This window comes from Nuphar pumila, chromosome 2, assembly GCF_984573655.1.
Source record: "Nuphar pumila chromosome 2, dmNupPumi1.hap1.1, whole genome shotgun sequence".
NCBI lineage: Eukaryota > Viridiplantae > Streptophyta > Magnoliopsida > Nymphaeales > Nymphaeaceae > Nuphar > Nuphar pumila.
In genome coordinates, this window is record NC_143250.1 from 35,004,604 (window position 1) to 35,028,501 (window position 23,898).

General features: G+C 38.6%; 1 protein-coding gene across 1 annotated transcript; it reads left to right on the plus strand.

Annotated features, from left to right (window-relative positions):
- The first annotated feature begins 3,660 nt into the window (after positions 1-3,660).
- Positions 3,661-20,589, plus strand: LOC149845229 (plastidal glycolate/glycerate translocator 1, chloroplastic-like). The gene is made up of 8 exons (XM_089995625.1): positions 3,661-3,956; positions 4,306-4,621; positions 5,055-5,316; positions 5,409-5,524; positions 6,148-6,257; positions 6,554-6,731; positions 12,201-12,330; positions 20,243-20,589. Exons 1-8 carry the CDS (start codon positions 3,681-3,683, stop codon positions 20,391-20,393), a joined length of 1,539 nt encoding a protein of 512 aa, XP_089851751.1. The 5' UTR covers positions 3,661-3,680; the 3' UTR covers positions 20,394-20,589.
- The last annotated feature ends 3,309 nt before the right edge of the window (positions 20,590-23,898 follow it).

Here is a 23,898-nt window from a genome sequence, read left to right on the forward strand (position 1 = left end):
GTTAATAGCAAAAAAAAATACAGAATAATTAAAATGAACGGCTATCATAGAGCTTTCAGCAGGTTTCATTAACTTCTGTTAGAGCCTTGAAACTGCGTAACTGAAGCCAGGTTGTTAACTTTTTTTTTGAACTATGCTGTTTAAATATTGATCATCAGCCTACTTCTATTGTTTACTTTAACAAGGAGGGATGAATGCATGCATGCCTATCAGTGAGAGAGAGAGAGAGAGAGAGAGAGAGAGAGAGAGAGAGAGTTTTGTCATTGAAGGGTAGTTGGATATCTCTCGTTTCAATTGAAACCACCCCTCCTTCAGCGTCTTTTGCTTTCCTCTCTGTTTTTTCAGAATTGTCAGGGAGGGTGATTGTGATCTCTGACGTAAGGGAGACTTCTTAAAACATCAACAATGTCGAGGAGTGATGCTGCTAATGCAAACATACTAAATGAAATATATTTAATCAAACACGTTAATTGGACTTCCTAGCTGTTTTGATGATTTGTTTGGTGATTCACAGGGGTGTAGCTAGGATTCATGTGTGTGTGTGTCGGAGGGGGGGGGGGGTTAGCAAAAAAAAAATGTGGTGTGATAGTCTGGGGTTCCGGGGCTACAATTATTAATAAAAATCTATTTCATATGAACAAATCAAACTATTTGCTGCAGTCAGGGCTGCGCTACAAAAATGGATAAAAATCTATTTCATATGGAATCAGGGCTGGGCTAGGACTGGGCTTTTAAATTTTTTATTTTTTTTAAACGCCCCCCCCCCCCCAAAAGCTCCGCCTATGGTGATTCAACTCAATGCGTTAGCATGGCTGGTTTACTAGGGATCGACGCTAAGATCATGTACTTTTCATAGTTAACAAACTTGTGACTCGGATTAAGATCGACCAATGCTTGAGTCGCAAGTCAGTGGATCAATTCGATAACTGGGACGAGTTAAGACTGCATTTTCTAGTGTTAAGATATAGAAAAAATTAGAATTCATATTATATAATCACTAAATTTAGCACATGACATAAAAACTAAGTTGTAAAAGTATTCAACTATACATAATTGTTAATATTTATGATTTAAAATTATATAATTCTTTATAATTAGTATTATTTTATGAGAATTATGCATTAAAATTACAAAATACATGGAAAAAAATACATAAGAGGCATGTAGATTGACAGTCCTGAATTGGTGACCCAATTAAGGTATGATCCAGGTCGACTCTTCAAGTTTGCCAACTATGGTGCTTTCAATAAAAAAATAATTAGGGTTTGAACAAATTTTATAGATTTTGAACAGTTGAATTTTCAAATCTTATAAAAACTCACCTTTGTGTTGGAATTGAGCATTCCAAAAATTGATCCCTATAAAATAAAGTGGATTCAGATAGGGTCATTTGCCAAATGACTTAGTCTCATCTGACGATCCTAACCGTTTAAATGGGTGTCAGATCTTGACATGTGGTTGCCTTGGTTTTCAGCCAAAGCCCCTAACTGTGTTACACGTTAGTTCGTGCAATTCAAATTTTTAAATAATAAAAAAAAAAAAGGAAAGAGGAACGACGAGTGACCTCTCTCTCAACGCCATTGAGTCAGGATGGGGTGCAGTATGATTGCACAAATTTTTGTGCATTAAGCACCCGATTGCTCTCCATCAGGTCTTGGGGCCCACACCTGACAGACCCTGTGTCGTGATCAGGTGCGTAATGCACAAATATTTGTGCAATCGTACCATTCCCCTACGCAAAATGGCCCCTAATACCCTATGTAACTTTTTCAATAGCAGTTAATCCACGTCACCTTGTGTTGGGACGTTGCAAGTTCAAATCCCAATGGTATCATTGTATAACTGGTAAGGGTATGCCTAACCCAGCTAGCCTTTCCCAAAAAAAAAAAAAAAAATTCTCAATAGCCACTTTATCCAAACGAAAAAAATTTGTCATAAAAAAAGATTATGTGAATAAACACCGTTACTAAAGGCATGCTTGTGTAACCCTAAGAAGGTTCTACACCTAAGCAGTAGAGTATTCTTCCACGGCAAGTAGAGCACATATCCTATCATTTGACATAGGATGAGTTTCATCATACATTCAATCCTAGCCATCCAATCAATGGTTAGGATTGACCCACATTTTCACCTAGTTATGAGTTGATCCTGGCAGCCCGTTACTTCAGCTAGACGGCTAGGATCGATAAAATACGGGAACCTTTTTGCAATAAATATCCTTCTTATCAATCATAAGGATGTCAACCGGTTGGATCTAGGCATTACTGAATCCAACTTAATCGGATCTGACCTAATCAGATTTGGAGTCCCATGAAAAAAGATAAAACCAAATCTGGATCCAACTAGTCTAAAACCCTATATTTACACTTAATCGGTTTCAGATCTTAGTTGGTTTTGGGTTTTAATCATATTTGGATTTGAATTCCAATGCAAAATTAACATAAAATCCAAATCCATTTTTTAATTGGATCCGAATTTGGCTATTGAATAAGACTAATTGGATTTGAATTTGGGTTACGCCTGACCTGCTGCCATCCCCATCTATCAGACACTCAACTTTGATCTTGTGGCTAAAGACATGCGCTCATGAGTTCTAAATTTGTGAAGTTCCATCAACTTGGTAAAGTTCATGAGTTGCCCCTACTAAATGAGTGGAGCACTTACAGTTGAGATTGTTCACCATGAAACAAGTTTTTTAACAATTTTTTATTAAAAAAAAGAGTTTATTTATTTATTCAATAGTGCTTATACATAATTGTCTTGAGAGAAAAACAGGTTTTATTCTCTTATAGAATTTTCTTAATTTCCACCAAGAAAGACAAATTTTTTCATTTTTTCTCAGCTTTTATTTGCAACATAGTTGCCAAAGACGTGTAAGGATATGGGGTATAGGTATTCAAAGCCCTCAAAAGTTTCGGGTATGTTTTAATGGAAACGTGTCTCTCTAAAATTTGGTATGAGTTTTTTAATAGACATTGATACAAGCTTATGATAAGCGTTTTTTTTTTTAATGGTATGAGTTTCTTATGAAATTGATATGTGTTTTGAAAAATTAGATCTCATTATTTATTATTTACCTTGTAATAATAATGACATCATATATATTAAATAAAAAAAATGCTGGTCTTTACCCCTTTCTTGTCTCAAAATTCTGTCCTCTATCTGTTATTCTTCCCCGCAGGAGTTTTGATTTTAATCTTCATTCCTGCCTCCATCCTCGTTTCATGTCCTTCATTTTCGGTCCAAACCGGGGCGAGGTAAGGCTAAGCCCCGTTTCTCTCCGGTCCACTGTCATCCCTAAAAGTATTTTAGTTATTTTACTAGCGGGGATCGGGGACAGGGTTTTTTTGATTTAACCTCCATCATTGTTTCATGTACTCCATCCCTAGTCCAAATGGTGCGAGGCAGGATAGGACCCCGTTCTCCCCCGGTCCACTGCCATCCCTATTGTGTCCGCAGCCCGGAGTTCCTTAGTAAAAAAAAAAATACATATTATTTGGATTCGGGCTGGAGGTACACCCCGTCCTCGCCCCAAACCCGAACAATTTTCGGACCTTCCCCTGCTTGCTTGGGACTAGAAATGACGGTGATCAACCGTTGGATGAAGAGAGATAAGAGGGTGCGACCACACAATTTAAATCCAAAAAGGGTGTAGCCATGGCTCTCCCTCACACATCCCCATGGCCACTGTGTTCTCAATCCCCAGAATAAGCCCTCCAAAATCCTACAAATTTGAAAAACTGCCTCTATTGAGGCCCATTTCCCTCCATGGTTTTTTGGTAACCCCCAAATGGGCCAAATCCCCTCAATCTCGAAAAAACGAGGTGCCCACCAAGGGTATTGGTGCTAAACCTGGTTTCCTTCGGATGGGTTTCGCCAAAAGTAGCAGAAATCATCGAATTCTAGCGAAATCGTCCTCTTTCGGTGGCTCCATTTCATCCAATGGCTTCCAGAAGGTTAGCATCAATAGTGGTCTTCCTCCTTTTTTTTCACCTATTTTGGGTACAACTATGTCTACATATGTGTAAATTAGCATTTTTCTTTATTGTTAAGAAGATGGTGTTGTCAATTAGTCGATTTTGATAGCTAAATGTTGAGAAATAGAGATTCTCACTATGTTCAGATTGGGTTTTGTTAGAAACTAGTGTTCGGTTAGCATTAAAATGGATGAACTGCCGTTTGGGTGGTCTAGAAAGTTAAAATTTAAAGAATAGTATCTACCATCTAAGCATGAACCTTAGTTTTTTGTGTTTTGACTTGATTTTGGTTAGTCTGAGAATGCATGAATTGCTCTTCTTTAATCAGGTGGCAAGAATTATGCACTTGCTTGTGTCTCTTGGGATCATTGTGGCAATGGATAAGCTTCTGAAGAAGGTCTTCGTATCAGCTGCCATTAAGTTTCCGAGCGCTCTGTTTGGAATGTTTTGCGTTTTCTCTCTTCTGTTAGTGCTGGACTCTTTGGTGCCGCCTGCTGCCGCGAGTTTGATGAGCTTCTTTGAGCCTGCAATTTTGTTTATCCAGAGGTGGCTCCCTCTGTTCTATGTTCCATCCTTGGTGGTACTGCCTTTGGCAGTGAAGGATATACCTGCAGCTTCTGGTGCCAAGATTTTCATCATCTTGGGTATGTATCTGTTCAATGGATTTCTATAATTCGATTTTAGATTTCACAGATTATTGTTCAGTAAATGATGATGAAAGAATGATAATCTTCGTCTTGATTAACTGCTCATTTGTGAATTTAATGATCTTGATGGCATTCGGCAGTGTGAAAAAATGGTATTTCTTGCTGTAGATGTTTGTTTTTTCTCTTTCTCTCTCTGTCTCTCTCTCTCTCTGTCTCTCTCTCTCTCACTTACATTGAGGTGCTGTAGTTCACAATGCATGTGAACACAATGCCATCACCAAGAACTAGGTTGTCAAATTACAGATCTTTTGGAAAATTAGGATGGTTTGTGTCGCATTGTACGTTCTTATGAATGTAGTTCTTCTCTACATTGCCCTTGTTTTTCATCTGTTAGTAATTGTGTTTTCTTTTATTGATGACGAAAATGCAGTGGGTGGTTGGCTGGCTTCTCTTTCAGTTGCGGGATACACAGCCGTTACTGTTAGGAAGATGGTTAAGACAGAAGTGATACCTGCAGAGCCTATGTCAAAGCCTGCTCCATTTTCAACTATGGAGATATGGATATGGGCGATTATATTCTCTTCATCATTTGTCTTTGCGTTAGTTTCCCCAATGGCACTTGGGACCACTGCAAGAACTTGCCTTGCTTTCTTGCTTGCAGCTACAGTATTAGGATACATGGTTGGCTCAGGGTAATTTGCAATCTCGTTGTTATCAGGCTAAATGAGCTTCAAAATTTTGATTTTGGTTGAAGTCTGATGGCCTTCTGTTGTGTAACTTTCAGATTATCACCTGGTGTGAAGAAGGTGCTTCATCCGATTATCTGTTGTGCATTATCTGCAGACTTGGCAGCATTCTTCTATGGGTATTTATCAAGGTCTGGACTGGAACCTGTTTTAGGTACAGACCTGCTCTGTTCTTCTTACTTGAATGCGTCTACTTTTCCATCTCAAGTATTTCAATCCCACCATGTGGAACTATTACTCCTTGTATTTATCTGTTGTTTCCCTATGAGATAGACTCAACAAAAAGGAATTCTTATCTTCTTTACTTTGAGAGTGATGCTACGATGTTATTCATGGCTAACTGTTTGCCATCTCATATCTGGAATCCTCAATGTTGAATATCATGCTGACTACTGTTCTGTAATCTTCTTACAAGTTTAGCTGCTTATTTTAAATTGACTATCAAATTGTGCACTACTATGCATGGCTTCTCTCACTACTGGCATGTGGGATTATGCTTTTTAATTTCATTTGAAATACTAGTTATGTGCGTTGAGGATCGTATATGACAGTGAAATGCAAATGATCATTGCTTAAGGATTTTTCAGTCCCAACCTGTTTGCACCTTTAAAATGAATAAGTTAGCTTATTATCTACCACATGCTTTTAAGTGTTTCGGGAAAGGAATATGTAATGACTTTTCTTATCAATTCCATGTGATTCAGTTTTTAGAATTCTACTTGTTTTTATTGATTCCTCTCCCACACGTGAATGTTGGCACACTATGGCTCTATGCAGGAGATTATCTCACCAAAGTCTCATCAAATCCTGGAGCTGGTGACATCTTAATGGGATTCTTAGGATCAGTCATTATTTCATTTGCCTTTTCAATGTTCAAGCAAAGAAAGGTAAGGACTGAAGTCTGATCATCTAGTGTTTAGAAACTCATATGAGGAAAGTTTTTCAGGAACATTTGAAGATTGCTGACTGCTGCAGTGATCTTTAAGATTATATAAACTTGTGGTGTAAATGCTAATTGACACGGACTTTTATGCTCTGTTTATATTTTCTCTCGATAATTATATTATTGTGTGGCCTGTTCTGCTTTTGGGGAACATCCCAGTATTCTAATGAAAGTAGAATCAGAACATGATGAAACATTTGTTTGATCTATTCCCAAATAATATGTTCTGCATCTTTTCAGCTGGTGAAGAGGCATGCTGCAGAGATCTTCTCATCTGTGATGATTTCAACAATTTTCTCCTTATACTCAACTGCCATTGTAGGGCGCCTTCTCAATTTGGAATCTGCTCTAACCATATCGATCTTACCGAGGTGTATTACTGTCGCTTTAGCTCTCAGCATTGTCTCCTTTTTTGAAGGTACATCTATCTCTAGAGTTCTCTTGCTTTGATGAATTAAAACTTTAAGGTTGTAATGTGTAGGTTGTTTTGTCATAACATTCACAGACCAAAAACAAAGCACATGCTTAGTTAGTGGAAGATGGCTGTGAAGTATGGTTGCACGTATAGTCCTTGGTTCATAACAACATGTGATAGTGTTTTTGTGCATTACTAGACATCTAAGGCCATTTCTTTTACTTTTCCCTTCTGCTTTTACAATTTTTCTTGTTATAAATGAGAACATAGCCTTGTACTCAAGGTATATTTTAGGTATTTTCTTCTTTTTATGTAGTCTTGTACTCAAGGTATACTTTAGGTACCTTTTTCATGTATTTTAAGATAAGTATACTTGTAGGCTAGTTTTAGTTTTCTTTTATTTTTATTCTTTTTATTTTTTTTTGTATTTTTGGTAGCTAGTCCAACTAGTTGTTGGAGTCTACTAGCCGTTAGGATGGTCTAACAGCAAGTCAAACTAGCTGGTAGACCATCTTAACGGCTAGTATTTTGCTTGGCTATTTATATGAGGCTTATGCCTCATTGTGAGTTTGAGAGAGGATGACTGTACAGATTGTGTGTGTGTTTTATAGTGAGGTGTATATCACAGTTGGCAAACTCGTGACTCGGATTCGGATCACCCAACCCTTGACTCGCGAGTTAGCGGGTCGATTCGGTAACTCAGACAGTTAACGGAAAAAATCAAAATTCATACTGTATAATCACTGAATTTAGCACATGACATCAATGACTAAGCTAATATAAGTAGTCAACTATACATAATTGTTAATATTTATGATCTATGTCACATGGGTGCGGGTGCGGGGATTCGGCACTTCCAAAAAACCCGGGTGCGGGGGTGCGGCAGGGGCAAAAATGTAATATATATATAAGGGGGGTCCGGTTGTTCGTTAAATGGGTTCGAATCAGGGTTACCGGAAGCGCCTAGCTAAAAGGGGAAGCGCGCTTCGGAAGGGCGAAACGTCGCGCTTCCGAAGCGTGGGGGGAAGCGTCCCCCTTTTTTGGGAAGCGCACTTCCCTTTAATGGGAAGCGCGCTTCCCATCACGCTTCCCCCTCGCTTCCCCTGTTTTTTTCAATTTTTTGTATTTTTTATTTTTTTCGCTTCCCCCTCGCTTTCGAGACGCTTCCTAGGTTGCTTCCGAGACGCTTCCTAGGTTGCTTCCGAGACGCTTCCTAGGTCGCTTCCGAGACGCTTCCCGAATCGTTCCTAAGTGGTCCCACGCTTCCCCGCTTCCTAAAATTTTGAAAGTGCCTCGCTTCCCGCTCCCGCTTCCTCAACTGGCAACCATGGTTCAAATTTGCATTTGGATTTGGTTGTGAAAAGCTCATAGTAGGTCCGCTTTTTTACATGTAGATGGATTTGAATATCTATCAAATTAGAATCTGTATCGGATTCAGTAGCAAAAAATAATAACCATATCCATCAAATTTGAATATAAACGGAATTGAATTTGGTGTAATATGGATAAAATCCAATTTATTGGCATCCCCACCTAATAGGATGTGGCCTCTTTCCACACAAGAGTTGGATCCAGATACAAAACCGTGACCTTGTTACATACACTTTTACATGTATTCAGGTTTTGAGTTGGAATTCAGATTTGGATTAACGGTATGGTATCTAGCCCGTATTTTGTTGGGATCTGGAATGCTTTACTAAATCCAACTAAAAGTTAATCGTGGTTGGATATTTAAATCAACCTGATCCATTGACATCTTGCCTACAGGTTATCAATTATGGGTAAAGGTCTCACGCTGTTAATTGTATCCCATTTCTCCTGATACATGCAAATCCAATTCGGGTAGCACCTTTCAAATAAATTGGATCTAGAAGAAGGATACCGAACCCGGATCGAAACAAACCCGATCCAGTTGCATGTTGCATGCACGGGATTCTAGAGGCTTTGACGGGGGGAGGGAACCTGATCAGTTAACTGCGGTTAATTCTCAACCACTGGTGGAGCCCACCTCACCCCTTGCTTTCCGTCGAGTTAAGATTTCGAGGAGAGAGAGAGAGAACGAAGGCGAGGGTTTCCTCTTCTTCTCCTCTCCTCCTTCCGCCCTTTCGGGATCGTTGCAGACGAAAGAGATTCTCCTTCTCTCTCTTGGTACTTCTTCCCTCCTTTTGAGAGAGAGAGATCTTGACCGTAGGTCACTCTGAAACGCTGGCAAGATCGATGGCTGAAGAGATGACGAGTTAGCTAACAACGATTTGTTTATCGTTCCTATCCTTCTATTCTTGCGGGTTTCTTCCAGGAGTTCGTAAGATTGGTCTCTCTTCTTGTTTGTTTTCGTTGTTTTGGTTTGAAGTTTTGTAGATCTGAGTGCTTTTTCTGAAAATTTATGGACGTAATTGCTATGTTTTGCATTCCGATGGTTTCGCGATGTCCGGTGCTTTTAGTTTTGGGAAGTTCACTCTTACGATTTTTTTTTAAATTCCGCAGAAATTTTTTTTAAGACCTTGGGTGCGGTCAACGCACCTAGGGTCGGGTTGACCGCACCCGGTGCCGCACCCGCACTCGCACCCGCGTCGAGTCGCATCGACGCGGGTGCGGCACCCTGCTAGCCGAATCTCTGTGACATAGTTTATGATTTGAAAACATATGATTCTTTATAACAAGTATTCTTTTATGGTATGCATTAAAATCACAAAATGAATGAAGAAACACATAAGAAGCATGCGGATTGGCAGTGCTGAATCAGTGACCCAGTTGGGGTCCAATCTGGGTCAACTCGTGCGATCCCTAAGTCGATTCACCGGGTTTGCCAACTATGGTTTATATGTAATTTTTGTTTTTTTATTATTAATAAAAAATATTATTTTGTTTTTTGGTGTTCTTATGAATGTATAAACATGTTATTTATTATCTATGGTCAAATGAGTTATGTCTATGCTTTTGTTCCTCTTTATTTGTCTTTTGTTTGTCTCGGGCACCTTGGTGTTTTTCTTTTGGCGATGGACTCGGGATCCTCTTGGTTTGACTACGTGCTTTGTAAGGTTTCCTTGATCTCGGTATGTATCTCAATTTTTTTTCTTAGGATGTTTTTTAAAAAAAATCTTCTTGTTTTTGGTACTCTCATGCATTGTGTGTGAGAGAGTTTTTTTGTTGTAAAATTTCTTCCCTTTAAAAAATCCTTATGACTCATTTGTTTTTCAAAAATATAAGTTGTTTTGCCCTAGGAAATGTCTATTTGGTGTTTATTTTTTCTCAACTTGATGTTTTAAGTTTGATGTTGGTTTATCGTGATTTTAAATTGTTTTTGCATTGATAAATAGTTCATTTGTATTAAGTTGGGATATTGTTATCCTTTGGTGTGTGTTCTTGTATTTGTTTTTTAACCTAATATGCTCTTGGTTCTTTGTTTTTTGTTTTTGTCATAAAAACCTTCTCTTATTTGAAAAAAAAATGTTGTGGTTTTATAGATAATTATAAGCTTTTGATGCTTGCCTTCTACATATACATGCTTTGCATGTTGGCATGGGCTATAGTGATTTTATTTCCTATGCTCTTGAGTTATGAGTGCATGATGCTATTCTTGTTTTACTTATAGGCACCTTGAATATTTATGCATCTTGGGTTTATAGCATAAAATGCATTTGTATCTTGTGTGCACTATGGATGCATGATATTTTTCTATGCTTTGTTGACTAGTATATGCATCTGATTATGCACGTATAGCATTGATCTATGACTTTTTGGAATGATAACATATTCATGTATGCAAATGATCCTTTTCGAGCATGTGTTCTCATATACAATTTTTGAAATTTGAGAACATGATATTTTTTCTATTCTTTGTTGACTAGTATATGCTTGTTATGAATGTATAAACATGTTATTTCTTATTTATGGTCAAATGAGTTATGTCTATGGCTTTTATTCCTCTTTATTTGTCTTTCGTTTGTGTCTCGGGTTCCATACCACTTCATGATAGTATGCTCTTGCAAGGCTGTTAAGCAGTTTCAAAGCCTTAACAGGGCAATAGAACCAAACTCTATCTAACTACTTTATCTTCTAAATTTCATGGGCATCAGTGTATCAACATCGTAATGCAAGTGAATAAAATGCAACTATTTTCGTCATTTGAAAATGGAAAACATAGTTGTGCATAATTTCCATCCCCACAGAACTGAAAAAGAAAAGGTAAAAAGATATGAGGGAGTTGAGTTTTTCCCATTATCATCATTATCTATCTGAGTCAGAAAGTACCTTCTAGAAGAAGCTGATGACAAATTAACAAATAGTGATTATTCTTTCAAGCAAAAACTACTTTCTAGAAGGAACTTCTATGAAAAAAATAGCTGTTGTTATTTTAATTCGCTAAGTATATCAACTATGCGATGTGATAATGTTTGCAAACATTGTCAAACTAAAGGTGTGCTTCTGTTATGATTTGCACCACTGTCCTGGTAAAAGGAGCATACCATGCCTAAGTGTGCTCTGCAATGGACGGTCTAAACACTGTGTTACTTGGACGCTAGCACAGTGTCGGTGTTGGACACCGTGGATTTTGAAAAACTAGATATGTGGACATGGCTATATAATAATATATATGTATAGAGAGAGATGAGTGGTTAAGTAAAAGAATTATTTCTGAAAAAAAAGAGGGAGACATCCTCTGTTCTCTCTCCCTTGTATGTGGCACCACAAAATTCATCAAAATTGTGAAAGAGAAGAGTTGGTTCTTAAATGAGATTGAGTGAGGTTCAACTGCGGCAACAACGAGAGAGAGTCTTTTACCAACTAGCTCGACTCATTCATATATATATATATATATATATATATATATATATATATAGAGAGAGAGAGAGAGAGAGAGAGAGAGAGAGAGAGAGAGAGAGAGAGAGAGAGAGAGAGAGTCCTTTTTATCTAATAAAAGGCTACGACGATTCATTTTCATGGAGTTAGGACCCAATAAACTATATGGAGAGAAAAATAAGGTCTAAAGTCCAAGCAAGGCTTACACAAAGTGTTCGACATCAGAATTTTCGTGTCTAAGACATTCAAAAGTGTCTGACATACGATGACGATTTTCCATTTCTTCTTGGACACTTCTATGTTGAAAAATTAAGTGTCCATGGAACGTCTAGGAGTGTCGGTGTCCAAGTGTCGGTCACCGAAACATTAGCCGTCTAGAAGTGTCAAGGTAACATATTCTAAACATAGAACCCTGCTTATTCAAGTTTCTTTGTCTCCTTTTAGATCCATGAATGATGTAATTTGCTATTTATTGCCTTTTTCCACTCTATGATGTTATTATATAATTATTTTTCCAAGATGACTTTAAACATGGAATGAGAATTTTTCATGCACGTGCATGCATAACATATTGTGCACACACGCAAACATAAAATGAGACCTAATTTTTAGTTACTGGACAACAAGAATGCTTTAGGAAAAAGGTCTCAGGTTTTGCCTTTTATGTTTCAGCTGCCAATCCATCCCTGACAGCTGCTGTGGTTGTGTTGACTGGGCTTATCGGTGCCAATTTTGTGCAAGCAATGCTTGACAAACTTGGATTATATGATCCTATTGCTCGAGGAATCGCAACAGCTTCTAGGTATGTAACTTTCTTTCGTTAGTCAAATTCATACTGTTTCTCCCTTTGATTTAATTTGAATACTATAAAAACCATCATTTGTGATTTCATATGTAGTTTTTGTGACCATCGGGTCAAATTCTTGTGTAATATTGTCCAATTCTGCCTCTGCACATATTTTTTAACAGTTGTATGATTTTTATAAAATGTGTAGTAAAGCTTATCACTCAAAAAACAAGTTATGCATGAAAAATGAACTGGTTGCATGTGCGCACACACACATATATGGTTGATATTTGGTCATGTTGACCTCACTATTTGAACGAGCTATAAATCATAGGTTTAGGTCCTGTGGACCCAATAAGACCTCATAGATGGATTTAGTATATGAACAGGATTTTATGAGCTGAGAAAATATTGCACATTATAGGCAGTTGATTTTTCTAGGCTCATAATATCATGCCTATGTGTCATAGTCAGAGATTCCCACTAATCAAACCATGTAGATCACATCCATATGGTTATTTTCATGAAAAACAACAAAAAAAGAAAAAAAAAACTCATTCAGTCGTCATGGTGACCTTACCATATATGTGTGTGTAATTAGCTGTTTGGGTGGGTGCACATTGATAGCATGATGGTGCATTTATGCTTTCATCCATCCATTGTATTATTATTAGCTCGCCTTTGTCAACTGGGGGCACAACCTGCTTGGCTTAAGGTATCAAATTAGAGTTACAGCCAGTGTAACGTGTGTGATCCATGTCTCTATTGAAGTCTGTGTATTATGTTGTTTTACATTAAGTAATGTAATACCTTTTTGTATTAGGACCTAATGTATATAACCTAATATTTAGGGGTAATTTCATTTTGTTTGTACACACGGGGAGTCTACGGTCTACCCCTTGTTACTCTGTAGAGGATACCCTCTTATTATAGTATTTATTGAATACAAGCCTACGATAACTTGTGTGCTTCACTTTTGTCTTCTCCTTTGTGCCCCATGTGAAATACCTTAACCCTAGACAGGATTTGAGTTTCAACATGGTATTATAGCCTGAGAATTGACTAAGAAGGATTAGAGAAGGAAGAGTTGGAGCTGCTGTTGTTCGTGGGTTGGCTGCCAAGCTGACGTCAGCTTTTGGAGGGGCGAGTCGTTCGGTTACCTCAAGTTATCGTAGATTTGAATTGGGGGTTTGTTAGTGTGTGATTTTAGAAAACTTTTGAATAAAAAATCTTGATCATGGGAGCAGTGTGGGATTTGTTATGATTTTTCTCAGATTTTTCTGAAATAGCGATGAACAGTGTTCTGTTTTGATTCCTGTGCCTATTCTGATCTTATCGGTGGGCTCTGTTGTTTGGGTTTTGTTCCATTTTGGTCGTTTTTATATAGAGAATCTATCAGAAGTTGGTTTTTGGCCTGATTTGTTGATTTGGTGGAGTTTTGAAGCTTCTTTGGTTGCATAGAGGTGACAGTAATAGTGATTTTGGGTGTCAATAGTGTTGTATTGTGCTTGTATGTGTTGTTTGCAGCATTAATCTTCTTGTGTAGGTGTTGTTAAGCATTTTGGATTGCTCTTCGAGTGTCTTGGAGTAAAGTTTGGGTCTTTGACACAGATTGTAACTCTTAATATTGTGTTGATTGAGTTTTTCTTATTGGGATTGTTGGGTCTGCATTATTGGGTATTGTTGTTATCTCGTGTGAGGGTCATTAGAACCCTGATCTCGGTGTTTCTAGCAGGGAGTTGTTGTGAGAGGTTGATTGGGTGTTCCTTAGTAGGCTATATTGGAGTTGCGGTTGAGCATTGGAGTGTGAGACTGCTTTTCAAGTTTTTTTTTTTTGAAATGTGATTTTCAGACCAGATTTCACAAATCTTGAAAATCTGATCTGTTTCTCGTTTTGGGGTACTTGGTTTGCATCAAACAGTAGTAGTTAGGGGTGGCAATTTCTGACACGACCCGCCAACCCGCCTCTTAGGCGGGTTCGGGTTGGGCTTAAGCCAACCCGTTTAATAAACGGGTCGACCCGCGTAACCCATTTATTAAACAAGTCGGGTTCGGGTTGGGGGTATGCCAACCTGCCAACCCGGCTGACCCGTTTAATAAACGGGTTAGGCAGGTGGGTCAACCCGCCAACCCGACCCGCCAACCCGTCTGCCGACCCGCCAACCTGACCCGCGAACCTGAAAACCCGTTTACCCGACCCAACCCATTTATTAAATGGGTTGGCGGGTCGTGTCGGGTTACCCGTTTATTAAACGGGTCGGGTTCGTGTTTGCCACAGCCGACCCGTTTAATAAACAGGTCGGGTTCGGGTTGAGGTATGCTGACACGCCAACCCAACCCGCCAACCCGACCCGATTGCCACCCCTAGTAGTAGTTGAGTTTGTGCGTACTCTCCCTCTATTTGGCTTTTGTCTTGTTGTGTTTGTTGTCTTTGTGCAACACTTGATATTGTAGTTGGATATTATTGTAAGAATGGAGAAGAGTGATTCGATTGAAATTATTCTAGTAAAATTGAATGGAACTAATTACTCATATTGGGCTTACTTCATGAAAGCATTAATTGTGGGGAAAGGATTGGGAGGTTACTTGAATGGCTCGAAGATAAAACCCAAGGCTTCGGATGAAGATTTTGATAAATCTATAGAAGAATGGGTCATGAATAATGTGAGAGTCAAGGCATGGATTCTCGGGTTTGTGGAACAGCGAATTGCCATGAATATTTCAAAATTTCATGAGGCAAATGAAGCTTGGGGGTACCTCAGGCAAGTCTATTGACAAAAAAATTAGACCAATCACTATCAACTCACTCGAGTTGAAGAGCATGCGCCAAGGGAGCAAGTCGATTAAAGAATTTTATTCTGGAATGCAGAGAATCTGGGATGCTCTGGCTCTTATGGAGGGTCAAAAGAAGTGTGAGAAATGTACTAAGCTTGAGTCTTGTACATATGTTTGGGGCTTCTTGATCAACACAAAGAAAATGACAAAGTTATTGAGTTTCTTATGGCTCTTAGACCTGAGTTTGATGGAACAAAGAGTGCTATTCTGCATCGCTCCAACTTACCATCTGTGACCCAAGTCATTGCAGAAGAGACTAAGATGAAGTCTCTTGGATTATATCTATCTAGCTATGTCACACGGACTCGGCTAGGGAGGTGCCGCACCCGAGTCGACACGCCCCGACACGGGTGCGGACACGGGTGCGGCTTCGAACTCGGCCCGGACTCGGTCAACGCCGAGTCGGACTCGGTCAACGAGTCAAGGCCGAGTCCGTCCACATTTTGGACTCGGTCAACTTTGACCGAGTCCAAAAATGTCCATTTTTAAGACAAAAAAACATTTTTTATATATCTTTTTTTTTAATATATAACCAGACTGTGCAATGCAGTTGCACAGTCACTGCACACAGTCTGTGACTGTGCACAGTCTGTGTGACTGTGCACAGTCTGCACAGTCACAGACTGCATTGCACAGACTGTGTGCACAGTCTGTGTGACTGTTTCACAACTTATGTAAAAATATGTATAAAACACGATAAAAGGTAACCCAACCATTTGAGGTAGCTAAATAAATGCTTTTCCAGTTTAAAAAAATACTAGTTTCACAAGTATTAGAAAAGCTAGCTTAAGAACTACCATAAAGAAATGGGAGTGCCAAATTGAAACTTTCGAAAAAATTAAGGTCATAGTTTTGGCTACTTAATTTACTGCAGACTTGAAGTTTACTATTACAAGTCAATTTAAATTATATCTGTACAATGATAATATCCTTTTATCTTATATAGTTTTGGCTACTTAATTTTAATTGTTTACTAGAATTATTGTTATATATATATATATATATATATATATATATATAGCCGAGTCCCCGTGTCCAAAAATTTTGAAATTGCGCCGCACCCGTGTCGCACCCGCACCCGCACCCATGTGACATAGCTATCTAGGGATAATGTTATGGTTGTGCCTAGGGGTGGTTGAGTTGGAGGTAGAGGTGGTGGTAGGATGTGAAGACTAGGAGATTTGGGTTTTGGTAGAAGAGGTGACCTTAGTTTTATTCAGTGTCATTATTGTAAGAACTTTGGGCATATGAAAAATTATTGTCCAGTTCTTAAGAGAAAGAAATGTTGGGCATATGTAGTTTCTTCTGATAATCAAGGTCTAATATCCAATGAGGAGCAGTCAGTTGGCCTATCACCTACTAGTAGTGAGGCATTAGGTGGTGGGAAGCTTCAAAGGCTAGAACAAGTTGAGCATGAGATTCAACAACTGCAGCTTTTTACTCAGTCAGCTATTGTCCCCTTTTCTTCGTTCACTCCTGCCTCTTCATTTGGTACTGCTTTCTTAGGTATCTTAGGTCATTCCTCTGGTTGGCTAATAGACTTTGGGTCTTCATGTCATATGACACCTCATGAGTTTGTTCTAGCAAATTGTAAACCCTGTCGTGGTAATTTCTGTACTGCGGATGATTCCTCTATGTCTGTCTCCAAATTAGGATCAATTACTTGTGATTCTTATTATGATAGAAAATTTAATCTCTCTCAAGTGTATCATGTTCTGTCTCTTGCTATGAATATTATTTTTGTTGGTTAACTTACCAAATTTAACGGTAATGTTATCTTCTCTCTTATTGGTTGTGTTGTGCAAGATCAATTGTTAGGAAATGAAAGAAGATTGGGACTGACCATAGGAGAGGGGACTTCTACTACTTGGACTGGATTGATATGAGTGAGAAGAAGAAAGTTAAAACTGGATATGGAGCTTCCGTCATAGGTGAGTTGGTTTTGTAGCACCAGAGACTAGGCATATTTCTAGCTCTAAGTTGCAACTTTTAGTGTCTTTAGAAAATCTTGGAAAGTTCATGTTAGTTGTGTCAAATCATGTAAAAGATTGTGTAAGTTGTAGACTGGCTAAGAGTCATGCTTTTTCGTGCAAGTCTAGTGATAGGGAGTTAGAAGGTTCGTTTGACTTGGTGCATTCAGATGTGTGGGGATCTTCTCCTGTTTTGTCAAAAGGAGGATCATCCTATTTTGTCACTTTAATAGATGATTGTATAACATTTACATGAATATATTTTATGAGAAATAAAAGTGATCTTTTTGAAATTTTTAAGAGTTTTTGTCATGATTGAGAATCTTAAAATTAAAATTCTTTGAACTAATTCTGGTGGTGAATATATAAGTTGTGCGTTTGAAAGGTTTTTGCAGGAGAAATGTGTGATTCATCAAAAATCTTGTCCTTACACCCCTAAGCAGAATGATGTAGCAGAAAGAAAGATCAAACATATATTGGAGATGGCAAGAGTTTTTCTATTTGGAGGAGAAGTACCCAAAAGGTTTTGGGCAGATGCAGTGCAACTAAGCATTTATCAGATAAATTGTATGCCTTCTGGAGTTCTTAAGGGCATGTCTCCTTTTCAAAAATTATATGAAAAAGTTTCAAATTATGATGTATTGAAGATGTTTGGTTGTATATGTTTTGTTCTATTACCTCACAAATACATAGATAAATTATCTCCTAAGGCTGTTAAGTGTTGTTTTCTTTGTTTTGCTAATGGACAGAAGGGGGTATAAGTGTTATGATCATGTTGAAAAGAAAGTATGGGTATGTTTTTCATAAGAATACGCTATACTTCAGTTAGCATGAAGAAAAGACAAGAAATGAGGTTGACTTGTTCTTTTTGGTTTCTTTTGGAGAAAAGGATTATATGAAAAAAGAAATAGAGGGTCAAGGGGTGCAAGGGGAGAATGAGCTCGAAGGAAAATAGGTTTGGTCAGTCTTACTTAAGGCGACATAAAGATGTAATTGAAATTTCCTTTCTAAATCAAGTGGAAAAGTAGGAAAGTGAAGAGGCCAATTCTGATCCCATTCCTCTATCAGCTAATCCAGGCCAACAAGGTTTAAAGTGTCATCTTCCTTTTCTACTCATTCTCAGATACGTAAAAGTTCTAGATTCTCTTTGCCTCCCTCTCATTTTGTATCCTATGAGTCCTTTGCTCATCATCATCGTGCATTTTTGGCCTTAATCCATTTGTATGTTGAGCCTGAGTCCTATGCAGAAGCAACAGGAAAAGATGAGTGGCAAAAAGTCATGGTTGATGAAATGAGTGCACTTGAAAGAATGCGAGCATGGGAACTGGTGAAACCTCCTCCAAAGAATTGGAAGCAAGTGGGTGTATAAAGTGAAGACAAAGTCAGACGGGTCTGTAGAAAGGTATAAGCTAGACTAGTAGTTAAGGGATACAACTAGCGTTTTGGAGTTAACTTTACTGAAACATTTGCTCCTGTGGCTCATATGATCACACTTCGTATACTTCTAGCAGTGGTTGCAGTTCAACAGTTGGATCTTTGGCAGTTAGATGTCAAGAGTGCATTTTTAAATGGACATTTGCAGGAGGAAGTATATAAGGAGCTACCACAAGGATACTCAGATCCAGAAGGTTGAGTTTGCAGACTTCGCAAAGCACTATATAGACTCAAACAAGTGCCTCGAGCTTGGTTTGAGAAGTTCAGTTTGGCAGTGAGATCACTCGGCTTTGAGCAAAGTCATTATGATCCTGCTTTGTTTGTATCTTCCTTTGCGCTTGGGAGATGTATATTGCTTCTTTATGTTGATGATATGATACTTACAGGAGATGACGTAAAGAAGGTTGAAGAGACCAAAAAGAAACTAGCTAACATGTTTGAAATGAAAAACTTGGGCCGCTTGAAGTACTTTCTTGGACTTGAAATAACATACTCCCCAAGGGGATTATACTTGTTTCAACATAAGCATGCTACAAATTCGGTAGTGAAAGCAAGATTAGCTGATGATTCAAAAAGAGTAAATTCTCCCATGGAGACTAATTTGAAGATGAAGATGGAGTGGAGCTAGAAGATCCAATTAGTATATATGGAAGCCTTATATACTTGACTATATCTAGGCTAGATATAACTCATGCAGTTCTTATAGTTAGTCAGTTTATAAGCGCTCCTAGATCAGTTCATTTAATAGTTGTACTCAAAATTATCAGGTATGTAATAGACTCAATGCACTATGAAATGTTTTTCTCAGCTTCATCTGGTACTGAGTTGAGAGCATTTTGTGATGCTTATTTTGGAGGATCTACTAGACATACTTTCTACTACAGGGTTCTGTGTTTTTCTTACAAGTTCTTTGATCTCATGAAAGAGCAAGAAGCAACAGATCTTGTCTACTGCAGAATCCAGAGCTATGGCTCAAGTCACCGCTGAGATTACTTGGATAAGATGGTTGTTAAATGAACTAGGAATTTCATGTAAAAAGAAGACTCAATTATATTGTGACAATATGAGTGCAATTCATATTGCTAAGAATTCTGAGTTTCATAAGTGCACAAAACATATTGAAATTGACTTTCATTATACAAGGACTTATTAAGATGGGATTACAACTTTGGAGCATATCAGTTCAAAGATTCAGGCTATAAATGTGTTTACAAAAAGTCTCTGTCCCTCTCACTTCAGTACCTTCCTTTCCAAACTTGGAATGATCCCTTTGCATCCTCCCAAGTTTGAAGGGGAGTATTGAAGTCTATGTATTATGTTGGTTTACAACTTTACATTAAGTAACATAGTACCCCTTTGTATTAGGACCTAATGTATATAACCTAATATTTGGGGGTAATTTAACAAGTCCATTAATTTCATTTTGTTTGTACACAAGGGGGATTGACCCCTTTATTACTCTTGAGATGATACCCTCTTATTATAGTCTTTATTGAATACAAGCCTACGATAACTTGTGCTTCACTCGTCTTCTCCTTTGTGCCCCATGTGAAATACCTTAACCCTAGACCAGATTTGAGTTTCAACACTCTCTTCCTTTTAAAACAATGTTGAAATGATTCTTTGTTGTTTCAGTGGCTTGTAATGCCATTTTCCAATTGTCTGAAGTTGCCTTTAATATGGTTCAGTGCTCATGGATTGGGAACAGCAGCATTATCAGCCAAGGAACCCGAGGCCTTGCCATTCTGTGCAATTGCTTATGCACTAACAGGTATATTTGCTTCATTACTTTGTTCAGTTCCAACTGTAAGGCAAAGTTTGCTGCTGATTGTTGGATGATTCATTGCATGCCATGTATGCAAGTACATGGCCGATTTGTTTGTATAGATATTTTCTCGGTTTTAGTTTCTTACCAAGTTAAACATCTAGAGCTCATGAACAAAAAAAAAATGTTTGAAGATTTGAGTGGTTTGCTGAGATTGGTGCTGTAAAAGATGTGGAATGTAAATAAGAAAAAATTTCAGCTTAGTCTTCACTCTTCACCATTTCCACCTTGCAACTCATTCTTGAAATACTATTTGTGGGAAAATAGAATCATTGCGCATAGTGTCAAACAAGATGGTTTTGATATGCAAAGTTGTCTAACAAAAGGTGTATAGGGTCTATAGACATACCTGACCTAGAAAATATTCTGATTTTGGAGTTCAGCATCCAGCAATCTTAACTAATCCTGAATAGGATTGTCACTAGAGTTGGTCGGTTTGGCTTTCTTAACCTTTTGTCGTGAAGTCAATTCTTTTAAAATCATGGTTTTGTGAATTTTGAATGTCTTAATTTCCTGCAATTGATGACTTACTGAAGAGTTGAACTGGAAATAAGGACGAGTTCTTCTTTTGGCTATTACTATTAGTCATACCAATAAACTTTATTCGATTGCTTCATGTAATATGGGCCTGTTTATCTGCATCAAAGGCACATATCCTGTTCCAAGCGTTTGACTTGAGTAGTTAAGTATCACCCAAGAAAAACAAGAGTTTGAATGGAAAAAGATCTCGAATTTGGAGTCAGTCATACTGGAAACCTCAATGTTCAGGGTTTGATTCAGGGGGCTGTGGCAAACCCTGACTTAGGTTGATTCATCCCCACCTTGTCTCCGGGCTAAAATGAAGTGCCAATCTGGACTCTACTTGCAAAATGCCATCATTAACTGAATTAGTATTCTGAGAGGTTTAAGCCTGAAGCTGGGCTTCACATAAGGATGCTGGGCAGTGACCATGGTGATAAGGCATTGTAAAGCCCGCCTTCTGGGCCTACAAAAACTTGCTTTGCCTTGCCTTTTGGTATGTTTTGGTTTTTTGGGTGCGAAATTTTTTCCCTTCCATCATGTTTGAAATTTACTTTGGAGTAGAGAATTTGATTTTTGTGTTTTTCTCTTCTCCACAACATTTCAAGTATTTGATGAATGTTTGCTACTGAGCAGGAATTTTAACTATGCAAGTTTTTTATGGATATTTTGAAAAAGATGGGGTTTCTCTTCTTTTTTTCAATGTTTTTTTAATTGAAAAACACGTTTTAAATGGAGTTTTGCCAACTAGTGTCCAGAAAGGGCACGTTTGAAGCATGTCTAAGATCATGGGCTAGGGTTGCAAACGGGTGGGATTGAGGAAGGGGCTTTTTGCAAATTTTGGCTATCCTGAATCCTCCAATATATTTTCTGATCCGAAATCCTAACAGTCTGCATCCTCTATCATGGCTGTCTTTAAAAATGCTTTTTTGCTACTATGTTGCCATCAAATGGAACGAGTCCAAATGCATGAGCTCCACCATTTCTGCCAAAAGAAATTGGAGTTCATGGCATGAACCTGAAAAGTGGCCAAGTTCACAAACTCCAGCATTTCACATGATGCCAGTTGCTGCCCAAAGATTAAGGGCCTGTTTGCATGTCATGGAAAAGGGGGATTTTTCACGAAAATGCATAGGTGCTCGTGTCATTTTTTTAGGTCTGCTTTCCTTGTGGAAAACAGCACTCAACCTCCTTTACATGGATTCAGTGTTTTTTTTTTTTTTTTTTTTGGGGGGGGGGGGGGAGGCGGTTCTGCGAAAGAGGTGCTGCATATGACAAACAAAAGCGTCCTAAGGGCACGGCACGTTTGTGTCGAAAGTGAGGGCTTTCTGCAGAAATGTCAGGGGGCCTCATGCATTTCTGCAGCCACACAAACAAAGGAACTCCTTTCCTCAAGGAAAGAGGCCCTCGTTTCAATGCAAGGACCCCCTTTCCGCTGAAAGGTTTCCTGTTGGGGGGTGGTCCGACTTTGTTTTTGCAGACTACGCTTCCATGGCAAGTGCTGCCGCGAAGCCTTGTCTGCAGCAGACAAAATAAATTTGTGTTTTGAGTGGTGATACTGTGTTAACCAGATGGTCCTAATGATTTGGTCATTGCTGTACCATAATCAAGACTGAGATAAGCCACCTCATTCTACTATATTGGAGCTCCCCAAGATCCTCTAAAGTATAAGCCGTGGAGACATCACCTTGCTCTGCTATATTCGAGCTCATTGGTGTAAAACCCAAGGTCCTGTTTGCCTACTAAGGGGGTACACCCAGCTTCAACCTTGTGGCAGGAACTCACTTCTCAAACCTGCAATGTCCCTGGTGACGTTCAGAGACTGCCCCTACAGATGAGCTGTTGGCTCGCAGTTGGATCACAATTGATCTGGATCTAGATTCAAAAATTTAAGCAGTAAATCCAAGCTCGAACCTGGGTTTATAAAATATATCCGGTGAAGTAGATTTGAAACCAGATCCACAATTGGATATGGTAAATACATATTGAAAACTAGCGTTTTATATGTGAAAGGTACAAATGGATTAGTCTTGAGCTGGATCTGAATGCAGGTTTGACCATAAGAAAAGTCTCCATATTTAAGTTAGAATCTTAAGTCAAAATCAAAATATAAGAGATCAGATTTAGAAAAATCTGACCAAATCCGATCCATTTGCACTCCTAATACTAATTTTGGAGGTATCTTTATAAAAAAAAAGGTTTTTATTACATGAACGTGGCAGAAGTCGGCTGACAGGACTTGATTTTCGAATCCACAACTCGGCCAGAAAAATGACTGCGTTTAGATTAAGCCAAAAGAAATTTGGAATTTTCAACTTGAGTGATAATCTTTTTTTTCGACTCTTGATCCATAAGTTCTTGACCCTACCTAGGGTTGGCCATCGGGCCGGGTGCTAGCTTCGGGCTTGGACTGCATTTTTCAGCCCAGACCCGAATGAGGTCAGGCTAGGCCTGACCCGATTAGATAATCGGGCTCTATGTAATTTACACAGAGCCCGACAAGCCTGGCCTGTTAACTGGGTCGGACCTAAAAGGTTCGGCCTGAACCCAACTCACGTTTCATTATAAGTAGGCCGAGCTCGGGCCAAGAGATGGGTTGGGCCTGTTGGCCCCTAATCAGGACGGGTGGGGCCGAACCGCTGGTCACCCGTAACCCTACCACTTGAAAGTAACAAAAGCTTTGTTTTTTTCCCATTATGCACTTGAAAAACAAGATCAGGCAGTCATCTGCCACCACTTGTAAAATTATCAAATTTTCTTTCTGAAATTACACTTTTGAATATTTGATCAACTGCAACAGGTGAAAACTTTGAATTTTGGTGTTTGGATTTTCTTTGGCTTAAGGTATTTCGGATCCCAAGAACCATATCTCTCTCTCTCTCTCTGTGGCATTGGTAATTCTTATTTGATAACTAACATATAAATACTTTATAACCAGTTGGGTCAGTTGTAGCAGGTGAGTAAGTTCACTCAGACCACCCAATCTGTAAAATAGGCTCG

Coding starts and splice junctions, on each gene's coding strand:
- LOC149845229 (XM_089995625.1), top strand. CDS start 3,681: ATGGCCACTGTGTTCTCAATCCCCAGAATAAGCCCTCCAAAATCCTAC. Junction 6,732..12,200: donor CATTGTCTCCTTTTTTGAAG/GTACATCTATCT, acceptor TTTATGTTTCAG/CTGCCAATCCATCCCTGACA. Junction 12,331..20,242: donor GGAATCGCAACAGCTTCTAG/GTATGTAACTTT, acceptor AATATGGTTCAG/TGCTCATGGATTGGGAACAG.